The sequence below is a fragment of the Nerophis lumbriciformis genome, linkage group LG03, assembly GCF_033978685.3.
Source record: "Nerophis lumbriciformis linkage group LG03, RoL_Nlum_v2.1, whole genome shotgun sequence".
NCBI classification, from domain to species: domain Eukaryota; kingdom Metazoa; phylum Chordata; class Actinopteri; order Syngnathiformes; family Syngnathidae; genus Nerophis; species Nerophis lumbriciformis.
In genome coordinates, this window is record NC_084550.2 from 48,094,697 (window position 1) to 48,110,211 (window position 15,515).

Here is a 15,515-nt window from a genome sequence, read left to right on the forward strand (position 1 = left end):
AACTAAGCCCCCCCATAAAAGCTTAGTCTGGGGTTGACTTAATTGCTTGGTTAAAAGCTCTCAATGTTGGTTTTGATAATTTTTTGAGAATGGTCCAGCCCTATTACATATCCTCCATTTTATGCTACAATGACTATTTTGTGATTCCAAACTTACCTCGCACTACTAGCTTGGCTGTTACTGAAGCACTGTCCACCACCGTCTGAGCGCTACAGGTATAAGTACCTGCCTGACTCAGCTGAGCATTAACAATAAGAAGGTCTCCAATGGTTTCCTTCTACAAGAGTGCAGGAAAGAAGTAAAACAAAGCAAAGCTGTGTTAAATAAACAAATACATTTAATTTCAAAATCATACAAAAATCATTGTAAATTTACATTTGTACCTGATCGACAGCAATTCAGTTTATCTTCAAATACATGATGAAGTGTATTTCAAGGGGGACCTAACGTTATTCAAAACAAATGACTATGTTTTCTTATATTCAAAATAATTAAGAATAAAATAGTTGAGGTTTAGAACCACTTTGGTTGTATACAACACAAACTATGACTAACATAACTGTTTTTATCACACATTCAATCAATCGCAACAGGACTGTTCAGTTTGTCTTTGAGGACTTACATTGGGCAGTCTAGCCCAGGGGTGCCCATTAGGTCGATCACGAGCTACCGGTCGATGGCGGAGGGTGTGTCAGTCGATAGCCAGCCAGGCATTAAAAAAATAGTCCTAAAAATTTGCGATCATAAATCTTCACTATAACGTCACTTTTGTCACTTGATTGACATTCACGGCACCCGAGGGTCTTCTGAGAGGAAGCTGGCTGCTGCGAGCTCATTATTAGGAAAAAATGACCGACAGGAAGGTGAAAAACACTTTTTATTTCAACAGACTCTCCGCCGTACATGCCGTCAAAACTCTAAAGACCGACTGCACAGTTCCTGTCTTCACAATAAAAGCGCTGCTTCATCCTGCCTGCTCTAGCAAAATAAGTCTCAGAAAGCCAGCGCACACAAGCTAGCATGTATTTCTTGTAAAGCGTATAAAAAGGAGCAAGGAAGCTGGACAAATAAGATGCCAAAAACCAACCACTTTCATGTGGTTTCGGACAGAAAGGAGGACTTTTTTTCTCCTCCATTAGAAAATGTGGACGTTATCATCACTACTGTCTGATTCCAATCAATGCAAGTCATCAAAATCAGGTAATACAGCAACTTATATTCTTGTCTTCATGAAAGAAAGGAATCTATATGTGTTAAACATGCTTGTATTATCATTAAACACCTTTAACTTGTTAACAAAAACATCTCATTCTTAAATAAACAAATATAAATTATATATATGAATGAGGTAGATCCCCTCGACTTGGTCAATTGAAAAGTAGCTCGCCTGCAGAAAAAGTGTGGGCACCCCTGGTCTAGCCTAAAGCTCACCAATGGAAGTCCCAACTAAATCTGACCATTCTTAGTCTCGACTAGATCTGGCCAATCTAAGTCTATGAGCATAAACTGATGAAGCCAGCTCGGATAAGAGGTGAAACATCTTCTAAGACAAACGGATTAGTCCATTTGTGATTGATTGAATGCCCTGAGAATACAATGACCATATATAGATATATCCTGTCTCAGTGGCAGAAAGTTTGTTTTCATTGCGTTCCTTCTCTATGTCTTCTTCCACGACAACTAGTCCTCGCCTGTTCCGAGTTGTATTTATTGTAACCTTTTTTTGTTCTTTGCCACTCCTGCCTTCTCTGTTCTACCATCACAACCGCTGATCTTTCATTGACACTTAACCCAAAAACCTTGCTAGTTTTCCTCCAGAAAACCACAAACTCCACCAAATAATCAGTAAAGCTTTACAGTCACCACTCGTGCACTGAATTTTGCAGCTTCACTCTATCATGGTTGTATTTTTCGTAAAGCAAATTTTATGTATTTTTATGTTTGTTATAGTACAGTATTTGCCTCATTTTCTATTATGTTGTGGTGCTCACAATAGATATCCACCAAGGAGGACTTCTGTTTTTGAGTTAAAGGAAACTTGCGTTTCCATGCCGATGTATCCATTGTTTACGTGTCTGTTTTTGGTGGTGAGTAAAACTGTTAAATTTTTTACTACTGCCTCATCAATAACACATTTCCACATTGGTGAGCTTTTTGACGCGAGCGATATTAAAAGAGATGATGCAAGACTTACCAGTACTGGGGCGCTACTTAATGCTAACAACAATGCTTTTAGCAGTTGTCCAGGCAGTGCTACGTGGAGATGAACTCTGTTGATGCACTTTATCTTCAACATTATCAGCTCCAGGTGACATTGGTGAGCCTTTGGCTTAAGCAATGTGGAATGACAACATTGGAGACACAATGCCAACAACACGGAATTCTAACAACACAGCTAATGGTTGAAGTTGACCAACAACTTATGCCCTCGTTGGAAGCCTAGTGCTAACATCACTGGAATTACCCAGGATGTGATTAAGTATTTCCACGTAGTGGTTGTGTTTTAGTGGCTCGGCTACTCGTGTGTACTGTAATCTCCAGTACAACACACTAACGGTTACGGTTAAATTACTATATGGGTGTTATTTCATATTTAGATATAACTATGTTAGAGATGTCCGATAATATCGGCCTGCCGATATCATCGGCCGATAAATGTGTTAAAATGTAATATCAGAAATTATCGGTATCGTTTTTTTTTATTATCGGTATCGGGTTTTTTTTTGTTTCATTTTTTTAAATTAAATCAACATAAAAAACACAAGATACACTTACAATTAGTGCACCAACCCAAAAAACCTTCCTCTCCCATTCACACTCATTCACACAAAAGGGTTGTTTCTTTCTGTTATTAATATTCTGGTTCCTACATTATATATCAATATATATCAGTGCAGTCTGCAAGGGATACAGTCCGTAAGCACACATGATTGTGCGTGCTGCTGGTCCACTAATAGTACTAACCTTTAACAGTTAATTTTACTCATTTTCATTCATTACTAGTTTCTATGTAACTGTTTTTATATTGTTTTACTTTCTTTTTTACTCAAGGAAATGTTTTTAATTAATTTATCTTATTTTATTTTATTAATTTTTTTAAAAAGTACCATATCTTCACCATACCTAGTTGTCCAAATTAGGCATAATAATGTGTTGATTCCACAACTGTATATATCGTTCATATCGGTATCGGTTGATATTGGTATCGGTAATTAAAGAGTTGGACAATATCGGAATATCGGATATCGGCAAAAAGCCATTATCGGACATCGCTAAACTATGTTGAAAAAAAAAAATTATTTAGAAGGTTGTAAACCGTTTTGTATGCTCGAAAATATGAGATGTATTGATAATAATAATTTGTTTGCCACGGTCAGGCCTGGAACCAACCACGATAAGCGAGGGTCGACTGTTCTAATTATGTTTGTTTTATTAATGCACTTTGTGAATTAGGGTTTCAAAATAATGCTGCTGCAACTCTCTTGCAATCTGTCATGCACTTACGCCCTCCACTCGATGGTAGGGTCCAGTCGATTCCTCCAGGTCGAGCAGAGCCCCGTTGAGGGCCCAGGTGAAGGTCAGATCCATGGTAGGATCATGGGAGGCGTGACACTGCAGAGTTACATTCTCGCCCTGATTGATGTCAGCGTTGGAGGGAGCCAGTGTGATCTTGGTGGCGTCTGTTTGGGCAACATAACAAGTAACACTTATAGACGTTGAAGGAGACGAATAAAACAAACTTCAAGCGCGTAAAAAAACACTTTAACGCAAATGGGGGAATAATGAATAATTGTGATAATAATCGTTATTTTAATTTTGTAAAAAAATATATATATTTTGATTATTTTATGGGCATAATTTGCAGTCTTACTTCAAATATGTTGTATTGTCAATTCCTTCAAACATGCAAGACATAATCCACCTCTGCCTACTGGCAGACCTGCTCGCACCCGTATTGTCTTTCTCCTGGGTTCCATTTAGGAAAAAAAACAATTCTGTTGTTACCCTGACATCCTCTGTGTTTCCTGTGGCCGTTCTTATCACCACTCCCTTTTGTTACCATTTTTGCTGGTTTTAAACCGTCTAGCTTGCTTTTGGTTTGTGGACATTTTCTATTCAGTATGCTTTGTTTCAGACTTTTTGTCTGCTTTTGTGGCTTTTAGTTTGACTTTTGCACGATCTTCTTGCTACTCTTCTTGTTCAAATGAGCCTTGAATATATCTTAATGTTCACTTCATGGGGGCCTGTGATGATGTTCCTCTTATAAATGTTACAATGGTACATCTATGTGTCAAATCATAAATGTAATGCATTCGGGCATGAACTTGCACGCAGTTTTGAATGCCAGCTTACTCCCTCTCTGCTGAGCAGACTCTGCAGCATCACATGTCATTCCTTCTCATTTCATGCTGTACCGCCTGCTCTGATTGCTACTAAATAAGTACTTCCGTGTTTATTTGTAAGGACATTTTACACATGACGGTTTTATCAACTTGGATCAGCATGAAGATGGATGAGTATTATGTTCATCTAATCCTGGCATGCGTACAATAACGCCGACATGCGACATGCAGTGACATAAATGCTGGTAAAAGCAATTTTTTTCTAATATGCGGCACCAGGTGTACCTATTGTTTTGACTGATGAATCTATATAATGTTTATGAAATTTATTTTCAATGGTGTCTGAAAAAAAAAAATAGTGGGGATATTTTCTTCAAGATACAGTGCACATTTGCAAAAGATACATTGGATACTTTTGGAGAGGGTGGGGCGTGGAGGGCTTTATTTTCAAGATGAAGAGAACGTCTCCAAACACGAACTGCAGACTGACTCAAGAGAGGGTTATAAATATGACTGTGGAGCAAAATTTACCCCAAAGCATATCCAATACATTTTATCTAGACCACCAGCGTTTCTGGGTGTTGTTGATAAATGGATTTGCATAGTAGAGTTTTAACTTGCACTTACAGATGTAGCAACAAACTGTAGTTACTGACAGTGGTTTTCTGAAGTGTTCTTGAGCCCATGTGTTGATACCTTTACACACCGATGTCGGTTTTTGATGCAGTACCGCCTGAGGGATTGAAGGTTCGTAATATCATCGCTTGTAAAGTGATTTCTCCAGATTCTCTGAACCTTTTGATGATATTACGGACCGTAGATGGTGAAATCTCTAAATTCCTTGCAATAGCTCGCTGAGAAATGTTGTTCTAATCCTGTTGGACAATTTGCTCACGCATTTGTTAACAAAGTGGTGACCCTCACCCCATCCTTGTTTGTCAATGACAGCATTTCATGGAAGCTGCTTTTATACCCAATCATGGCACGCACCTATTCCCATTAGCCTGTTCACCTGTGGGATGTTCCAAATAAGTGTTTGATGAGCATTCCTCAACTTTCTCAGTCTTTTTTGCCACTTGTGCCAGCTTTTTTGAAACATGTTGCAGGCATCCAATTCCAAATGAGCTAATATTTGCAAAAAATATCAAAGTTTTCCAGTTCGAACGTTAAGTATCTTGTCTTTGCAGTCTATTCAATTGAATATAAGTTGAAAAGGATTTGCAAATCATTGTATTCTGTTTTTATTTACCATTTACACAACGTGCCAACTTCACTGGTTTTGGGTTTTGTAAATGAAGATTACTCTTTAATAAAGACCTGGTTATTTTTCGTCACACCAGTGCCTGGCATTCTGGGTTCCAACTTACACACCATGCACCAGTACCAATCATTTTACCTGCCACTTCTTCTGCCAACATGGCGATGAAACAAAATAGTCACGTGACATGCGAATTTCACGCCAAAACCAACCTGGATCAGTATTAAGATGGATGAGCCGCTAAATCCGAAAACGTGCAATTGCAACGTTACAATTTGGTTTGAGAAAACAAAGGAGAAAGGTAGGACAAAGTATTATGTTCATCTAACCTTGGCATGCCTACAATAACACCAACATGCGACATGCAATGACATAAATGCTGGTAAAAGCAATTTTTTTTAATGTGGCACCAGATGTACCTAATGTTTCGACTGGTGAATCTATATAATTTTTATGAAATTTATTTTCAACTGTGTCTGAAAAAAAAATAGCGACCACAAGGAAGTGTTTTAAATGTAGATTACGGTTTAATAAAGACCTGGTTATTTTTCATCACGCCAGTGCCTGGCATCCTGGGCTCCAACTTACACACCACGCAATAGTACCAATCATTTTACTTGCTACTACTTCTGCCAACATGGCAATGAAACAAAATAGTCACGTTACATACGAATTTCACACCAAAACCAAAAAAAACAGGAATGATAGCATCCCACTAATTAGATATATTACTGTGAAAATGGTTTGTTGTATACAAATGGGATTTGCTGAATATGACCATAATTAAAATATGTAAAAATTTACATATGCAAGCACATATGCATACATACACTCAAACATATAATCACAATTCATCAAACATGTCATGTCTGTGTAATCATGTTTTGTTTTAAGTCATGTTTTGTTTAGTTATAGGACTCTTTAGTTTCTGTCTTTTCACTCCCTTGTCTTGTTTCCATGGTTACCCCATTAGTTTCACCTGTTCCACGTTTGGACTCATTGTGCACTTTTGTTTGTCACCATAGCAACCATTAGTTTTCACCTGTCACGTCACGCACCTGTTTCACGTTTTGAGTCACGCACCTGTTTTCGTTAATCATGTCCATAGTTTTTAAGTTCATTCTTTTCAGTTTGTCGTTCTGACGACCTCACCACATTTATGCTCTGTCCATGCCTGGCACTTCTTCCCATGTCCATTCTTCATGCAACTATTTTTGTCTAAGCCAAGTAAGTTTTTGTTCCATGTTTATAGTCTTTTTGTTTTTCATAGTTTGTTCTCCGCCACTGTGCGTGCCTTTCATTTGTACTTTTTTGCTATAGTCTTTTGGTTTCATAGTTTATTCTCCGCCACTGTGCGCGCTTTCATTTATTCCTTTTTTTTGATAATAATAAATAAATCATGTACCTTCATTCCCGTCTCGCCCGAGCCAACTTTCCGTTGCACCCCGGAAAAGCACACACCCAAGACCCAGTCATGACAGTAGGTCGTCAGCAGACCCGCTTTTCCGCACGTAAGTTGGCCGAGTTGGACAATTTGGACGAGGCTTCTTGGGCGGTCCTGTGCGCGATGGAGGAGGAAACTCTGCGCTACTCCTCCGTGGAGTACAGAGACTCCATTTGGTCCCAGGAATGCGGGGACGCAGCGCAGTGCCGGAAGCGCCGCTCCCGACGAAGGACGTCAGGTAGAACTTCCGCGAGCCTGCAGGACACGCCGCTCCCACATGCCCCTCCCCCTCCGGGCGGAAGCAAGCAGCAGCCAGCCCGGCTTCGCCCTAATGACTTCAAAAACCAGGATTTTTTTTTTCTGAATTCTTTTTCTTTTGATTCCCCGCCCCCCAGGACTCAAGTCACGCCCAAGTCACAAAAAAAAATTTTTTCACCCACAATATCACAGGTAGAAAATAGACATTTTGGACAATTTAAAGGGGAAGTTTCTGCTTCCCTCCGCCCACCCCTAGAGAGAGTTCCAGACCGCAGGGAGCGCGTCTGGTATCCGCCCCTTGAGGGGGGGGCTAGGGCTGGGAATTGTTCAGGTGGGGTGGCTCAGCATGACCATGCCAAGCCACAGCCTCCAGCACGGCCGCCAGCACCAATCTTCCGACCTGCCAAGCCACAGCCTCCAGCACGGCCACCACCACCGGTCTTTTGCCATGCCAAGCCGCAACCCCCAGCTAGGCCACCTCCACCTGCACCAGTAGCAGCACCACGGCTAGAACCACGGCTAGCTGCTCCAAGGCTAGTACCACGGCTAGCTGCTCCAAGGCTAGCTCCACGGCTAGCACCTGTCGCAGCACCACGGCTAGCACCTGTCGCAGCTTTACGGCTAGCATCTGTAGCTGCTCCACGGCTAGCACCTGTCGCCGCACCAAGGCTAGCACCAGCTCCTCCACGCCAAGTCCAAGACCAAGACCCTCCATGCCAAGTCCAAGACCAAGACCCTCCACGCCAAGACCAAGACCCTCCACGCCAAGTCCAAGACCCTCCACGCCGAGACCAAGACCCTCCACGCCAAGTCCAAGACCCTCCACGCCAAGTCCAAGACCAAGACCCTCCACGCCAAGTCCAAGACCAAGACCCTCCACGCCAAGTCCAAGACCAAGACCCTCCACGCCAAGACCAAGACCCTCCACGCCAAGTCCAAGACCAAGACCCTCCACGCCAAGTCCAAGACCAAGACCCTCCACGCCAAGTCCAAGACCAAGACCCTCCACGCCAAGACCCACCATTCCAAGTGCCGCCAGTCGCAGCTCAACGACGCCAAGTGCCGCCAGTCGCAGCTCCACGACGCCAAGTGCCGCCAGTCGCAGCTCCACAACGCCAAGTGCCGCCAGTCGCAGCTCCACGACGCCAAGTGCCGCCAGTCGCAGCACCACGACGCCAAGTGCCGCCAGTCGCAGCTCCACGACGCCAAGTGCCGCCAGTCGCAGCACCACGACGCCAAGTGCCGCCAGTCGCAGCTCCACGACGCCAAGTGCCGCCAGTCGCAGCCCCACGACGCCAAGTGCCGCCAGTCGCAGCCCCACGACGCCAAGTGCCGCCAGTCGCAGCCCCACGACGCCAAGTGCCGCCAGTCGCAGCTCCACGACGCCAAGTGCCGCCAGTCGCAGCTCCACGACGCCAAGTGCCGCCAGTCGCAGCTCCACGACGCCAAGTGCCGCCAGTCGCAGCTCCACGACGCCAAGTGCCGCCAGTCGCAGCTCCACGACGCCAAGTGCCGCCAGTCGCAGCTCCACGACGCCAAGTGCCGCCAGTCGCAGCTCCACGACGCCAAGACCCGCCATGCCAAGACCAAGACCAAGACCCGCCATGCCAAGACCAAGACCAAGACCCGCCATGCCAAGACCAAGACCCGCCATGCCAAGACCAAGACTCGCCATGCCAAGACCAAGACCCGCCATGCCAAGACCAAGACCCGCCACTTGGGCTGGCGACCCACCGCCATGTCCCCCTCCCGCCCTCCCATGACTCTTGTTAATTTTTTTCTTGGACATCTGGGATCTGTCCGTAAGGGGGGGTTCTGTCATGTCTGTGTAATCATGTTTTGTTTTAAGTCATGTTTTGTTTAGTTATAGGACTCTTTAGTTTCTGTCTTTTCACTCCCTTGTCTTGTTTCCATGATTCACCTGTTCCACGTTTGGACTCATTGTGCACTCTTGTTTGTCACCATAGCAACCATTAGTTTTCACCTGTCACGTCACGCACCTGTTTCATGTTTTGAGTCACGCACCTGTTTTCGTTAATCATGTCCATAGTATTTAAGTTCATTCTTTTCAGTTTGTCGTTCTGACGACCTCACCACATTTATGCTCTGTCCATGCCTGGCACTTCTTCCCATGTCCATTCTTCATGCAACTATTTTTGTCTAAGCCAAGTAAGTTTTTGTTCCATGTTTATAGTCTTTTTGTTTTTCATAGTTTGTTCTCCGCCACTGTGCGTGCTTTTCATTTGTACTTTTTTGCTATAGTCTTTTGGTTTCATAGTTTATTCTCCGCCACTGTGCGCGCTTTCATTTATTCCTTTTTTTTGATAATAATAAATAAATCATGTACCTTCATTCCCGTCTCGCCCGAGCCAACTTTCCGTTGCACCCCGGAAAAGCACACACCCAAGACCCAGTCATGACAAAACACATATTAACGTTGTTGCCCTAGGGGAAACTGGGTAACACATGGCACACTGACAAAGCTAAGCCTATTTCTACTATAACAATCTACAAGGTTAATACAGTTCGCTTCTCTTTCTTCATCTCCATTTATCTGCATTCTTTTGTATTTCAAGTTATCATTACATATATGTATTGTTGCATTTGAAACAATTGCATTGTTGATAATAGAGGTAATTATTGTTATTATTCATAATCAATAGTGCTATTTCTATTGGTATTTGTATTCCTCCAATTTGTAGTGTAATAATGCTCATTGTCATTTCTGTGTTATTAATATTTATTTCACTAACTGTTTCTTTGCTATCACTTTTACCATCATATTTGTACATATCCTACTTTCTGATGCTGTTATGTTGTTGTTATTGTTGGGTTTGTTGTTTTGTCTTTGTCTTATCCCCTTCCTGTCCCCACAATTTCCCCCTCTGTCTTCCTTTTTTTTCTCTTTCTATCCCCTCCTGCTACGGCCCTGCTGCTACAAATAGTAACATAAATCCATGTAATAAAGTCAGATACAAATAAGGTAACAAAAGTTAATGCAACGAAATTTCGTTCTTATCTGTACTGCAAAGTTCAAATTTGAATGACAATAAAAGTAAGTCTAAGTCTAAGTCTAAGTCTAAGAGAAGTATCCCACACTTGTCTTTTTTAAAGTAAATCTGTACAGCTGATATGGGCATTTACATCAACTATATGATTTGCTCGAGTAGCTGGACAGGACCAAAAAAAAAAAAAAATTTAAAAATGTGCATTTTCGGCAGTGCGTATACTGTACCTCTGACAGACAGGTGTCCTGTGCTGTTTGCTTTGCCCAGGTAGTTCTCAGCGAAGCAAGTGTATTTGCCTTCATCTGCCCTGCTGATATTCGTAATCCACAAGATACCATCTGGAGTCACTGTCAGCCTGTGCAGACGTTGGACATGTGTCACAAACATAACAAATTATAAATGTAGTAGAATTGTTCAAACATAGTCTATATATCCATCCATCCATCCATCCATTTTCTACCGCTTATTCCCTTCGGGGTCGCGGGGGGCACTGGAGCCTATCTCAGCTACAATCGGGCAAGTCGCCACCTCATCGCAGGGCCAACACAGATAGACAGACAACATTCACACTCACATTCACACACTAGGGCCAATTTAGTGTTGCCAATCAACTTATCCCCAGGTGCATGTCTTTGGAGGTGGGAGGAAGCCGGAGTACCCGGAGGGAACCCACGCAGTCACGGGGAGAACATGCAAACTACACACAGAAAGATCCCGAGTCCAGGATTGAACTCACGACTACTCAGGACCTTCGTATTGTGAGGCAGACGCACTAACCCCTCTGCCACCGTGCTGCCCTAGTCTATATATATTTTGTATATTTAGTAGAATGGTGAATACTTAGTTTATAGATTGTTTTTACATTTTGTAGAACATACATTTATGGGGTCAAAATGAGTTTTAGAGAATGTTCCTGAAAGTGTGGTTCCTGCATGAATGTTAAATTCACACGTTATGAAAGTCAATCAGGGATTCCACAATGTCGCGATCGCACTACTTCACACAAATTCAACCAATCCCCGTAACTTTTTTGCCAATATTCGTCAATTTTGGCCAATCAAAGAACTCAGGACTCAAACGCAACATGTTGGCCTAACCCAGGGGTCGGCAACCCGCGGCTCCGGAGCCGCATGCGGCTCTTTGACCACTCTGATGCGGCTCAGCTGCATTCTTGCCAACCCTCCCGATTTTTCCGGAGACTTCCGGATTTCACTGCCTCTCCCAGGGCAAACATTCTCCGATTTTCACCCGGACAACAAAATTGAGGGCGTGCCGTGATGGCACTGCATTTTGCGTCCTCTACAACCTGTCGTCGCGTCCGCTTTTTCACCTAAGAAACAGCGTGCCGGCCCAGTCACATTTTGTATGCGGCGTCTGCTCACACACTAAGTGACAGCAAGGCATACTTGTTCAACAGCCATACAGATCACACTGACGGTGGCCGTATAAACAACAATAACACTCTTACTAATATGCGCCACACTGTGAACCCACACCAAACAAGAATGACAAACACATTTCGGGAGAACATCCACACCGTAACACAACATAAACACAACAGAACAAATACCCAGAATCCCATGCATCCCTAACTCTTCCGGGCTACATTACACACCCTGCTACCACCAAACCCCGCCCACCTCAATCTACGCACGGGGGTTGGGGGGTGTTGTTGATGTGTGGGGGGGCAGGGTTGGGGTGGCGGGCTTTGGTGGTAGCGGGGGTGTATAAAGTAGCCCGGAAGAGGTAGGGATGCATGGGATTCTGGGTATTTGTTCTGTTGTGTTACGGTGCGGATGTTCTCCCGAAATGTGTTTGTCATTCTTGTTTGGTGTGGGTTCACAGTGTGGCGCATATTAGTAAGAGTGTTAAAGTTGTTTATATCGCCACCCTCAGTGTGATCTGTATGGCTGTTAACCAAGTATGCATGCATTCACTTATGTGTGTACACGTGTACATGTAACTGGGCTGGCAAGCTGTTTGTTCAAGCCGTAGAGGGCGCTAAAGGTAGTGGCATCACGGCACGCCCTTATTATTGTTGTTTGGGTGAAAATCAGCATACATTCGAGAGAGTAGTTTCCCTGAAATTCGGGAGTCTACCGGAAAAATCGGGAGGGTTGGCAAGTGTGACGCTGTCAAGTGCCCTTCATATAAAACTCGCGGGCCGCACTAACATTACATTTCCATATTAAGGTGCGGGCCGCGTGTCTGAGACCCCTGGTTTATACATAGCACAAAGCAAAAAAAAACTTTGTATGTAGTGTTATTTCATTTTAAATTTCAAAAGAGTTTTGTGGCTCCCATTGTTTTCTTTAATTTGTGGAAACGGGTCAAAATGGCTCTTTGACTGGTAAAGGTTGCCGACCCCTGGCCTACCCAATTGAATGTCTCCTTTTACAGAGAACTTGGTGTGTACTGTAATGAGAATTGTATCATCGTCTCTCATTTACCAACAAACTCACAAATATCGAAAACACTCTGCACAGATATCCAATGTTCCCACCTGGTAAAGTGCAGGTAAACTACGTGAAATGGACTGGTCACATGAGTAAACCTGCCATCAGATAGAACACACTGTTGGTTTAGAGACATAGTGAAGTCTCTTGCTAGTCATCCACTCTTTTTGTCTCTGTGAGTGGCAACTTTTGTACTCACGTACAAAAGTTGAGGGTTGTAACATAAATGTAAGGTGACGGCCTACAATATTATCAGCTGTTCCTTATTCCATTTCTGACAATTCCTGAAAGTTTAATCAAAATACACCCAGTACTTTTTGAGTTATGTTGAAAACTGATTAGGTAACTGGCGACAACGATTACATGACCTACTGTCAGAAATAGTTTTTTATGAGGTTTTCAAAAATAAAGATTGTGTCTACTCCTGTGGAAAGAGACTTAATAGCGTTTTTATTCAATTTCAAACAGTGGTGTGCCGTTAGGGCCAGCAAGGCTTTCTCTGCTGGCCTAACATAACCAGAAATCATGATCATAATTAAAGATAAAAGTAATTTTTGATTTACTTTCCCTAAATATCTAAACTTATTCATATTCTCTTCATGTCATATTATTATTCTTCCAGTGCTGTTGTTTTTAGGTTAGAGTTTTTATCCAATCAGAATTCAGCCAGCTTATGTTGCCATGTTGTACGGAATCTGCCCGGGGCCATCAGAATCAACAATGCGGGCGTCTGTGCACTGTAAGTGAACGGGCACATACAGTTGATAGACAATTGCCATAGCCAATCAGATCACAAGTTGTTGTCAGTAAGGCCTTTTAGCTGGCCTCACATTGAACGTGACATTTGCGCGTCCTGTGATTGGATACTCTCTTGGGAGTCCCAGGTGAGTATCCAATCATAAGTTGCGAAAACAGGAAGTGGCACCGGAGCCATACGAGCCATAGATAGCCACAAAAAACTCACCGGTACTCACTTTTTTAACCCACAAAGAAGGAGAGCAAAATGTTGATTAGGTGGCAGATATATATGTGCAAGACCATTTTCAAGAAGGATACTTAAGAGACACTAGATCTTGTGAGACGAGGTCGGCCGACACCGGAAGCTGGTGAAATGGTTTGCCCGCCACTTTCCCACGAATCAACCGACTACGAGGGGTACCACTGGCTTATACGGCGTCGGATGGGTGCTATAAATTGTGAGTTCAAATATTTTATTTCATTTGTTTTATACAATTATTTTAATTATGACAGTACCACGTAAGATATGTTTTAAGTACCGAATGACGTTTATTGAATGTCAACTGCGCTGAAAAATAGACCATTTTGTACACTGTTGAGGGGATTCAATGCCAGTAGTGTGCAAGTGTGTTTCTGTATAGTATTTCCAGCCGTATTTATGTGGTGACAAATTACGGTATTTTGAGAGGTGAAGTCAGACTAAGTAGGACACCACTGAAGGCCTAGGTGAGAAACGCACGGCCAGTCACTGATTTCAAAGGTTCAATATTTATACTCTGGTTAAAAAAAAACAGTAAAGAAATTATATTAAAGTCTATAACTTTCACTAAAGAGTTAATTTAATTTAAAAAAGAATAATGGAGAAGATAATAATTTTACTACAAAAAGAGTGCCTTAATTTAAATCATGCAAACTTCCTGGAACCTGCCTAGGGAATTGGAATCAAAAATATTTAGCAACCGTAATTAAAATTAGTAATCAACATTTGAACCAGAATCCTTCCAATTCAACTGATACCCAACCCTTATAAGTACCTGCTACTGTTGGTGAGCAGCTCTGTCCCACGACTCCAGAACAGGCTGGGCTTTGGGGCAGCTCGAGGGCGACACTCGATCATCACTTGTCCCCCTCTAGCTGCAGGGATCAGTTTCCGCACAGGGTTTAACCTAAAGTCTGGGGCCTGAACTGAAGTAGGGACAAGGTGCAAAATGAAGTTAATCTTACATGTTTCTTTCTGACATTTGATTTGATTGACAGCTGACTTCATCCTACCTTGAACTCTGAGCTCAGCAGTGGAGTAGATGGTCCCATGCTTGTTCTCAGACACACACTGGTACATCCCGGAATCTTCCAGGGCGAGGTTGCTGATCTTGAGCTGAGCTCCATTCACTTGTACTCTTTCCTGGGGAGTTCACGGGTTCGAAGGTAGAGACACAGCGAGAGTGTTAAGGGGGCATACTTAGTGAAAAGAAACAATTATGTTCTTTCCACACATTGGAAATGCAAGTACAGTGGTATCTCAACAAGTATTTTTAGCAACCAACTATCTCTTGACTTGTTGTCAGGCTTGAAGTTGCGAAATTAATTTGAGTTACGGGTCTCTCCACTGTCAGTTGAACTAGTGACTGTCCAAGGATCGACACTATTCTCCCCTCCAACTAAGAAAGTTACTGCGAAGGAGAAGAAGCGGATGACTGGATCAGAGGAACAACAGGTCCTATCGTTTAGCCGACTCGGCGAGTCCCTGTAGCCACAACCTTTCAAAGGATGGACATTTATCCATGAAAATAAGGATAAGCTGCCAAGGCTGTTTGTCATGTTTCAGTTTTTTCGGTCTCCTGACTTTACAAACCGGACGATGAAGCATTACCAGTAACTTGAGGGTTGCAGGTTTGCTCCCCGCCTCTTGCCATCAAAATCATTGCCGTTGTGTCCTTGGGCAGGACACTTCACCCTTGCCCCGAGTGCCGCTCACACTGGTGAATGAATGATGGCCGGTGGTCGGAGGGG

The 15,515-nt window shown here is 43.0% G+C and overlaps 1 protein-coding gene across 2 annotated transcripts in view; it reads right to left on the minus strand.

Annotated features, from left to right (window-relative positions):
• Positions 1-15,515, minus strand: part of cntn2 (contactin 2) — a 78,327-nt gene that overhangs the window by 40,322 nt on the left and 22,490 nt on the right. For both annotated transcript variants that reach the window (XM_061938257.2, XM_061938266.2), the window contains exons 10-14: positions 14,778-14,907; positions 14,540-14,690; positions 10,539-10,666; positions 3,505-3,680; positions 157-277 (exon numbers count right to left, since the gene is read on the minus strand). In XM_061938257.2, coding sequence (XP_061794241.1) covers positions 157-277; positions 3,505-3,680; positions 10,539-10,666; positions 14,540-14,690; positions 14,778-14,907 — 706 coding nt within the window. The remainder of the gene's footprint in view (positions 1-156; positions 278-3,504; positions 3,681-10,538; positions 10,667-14,539; positions 14,691-14,777; positions 14,908-15,515) is intronic.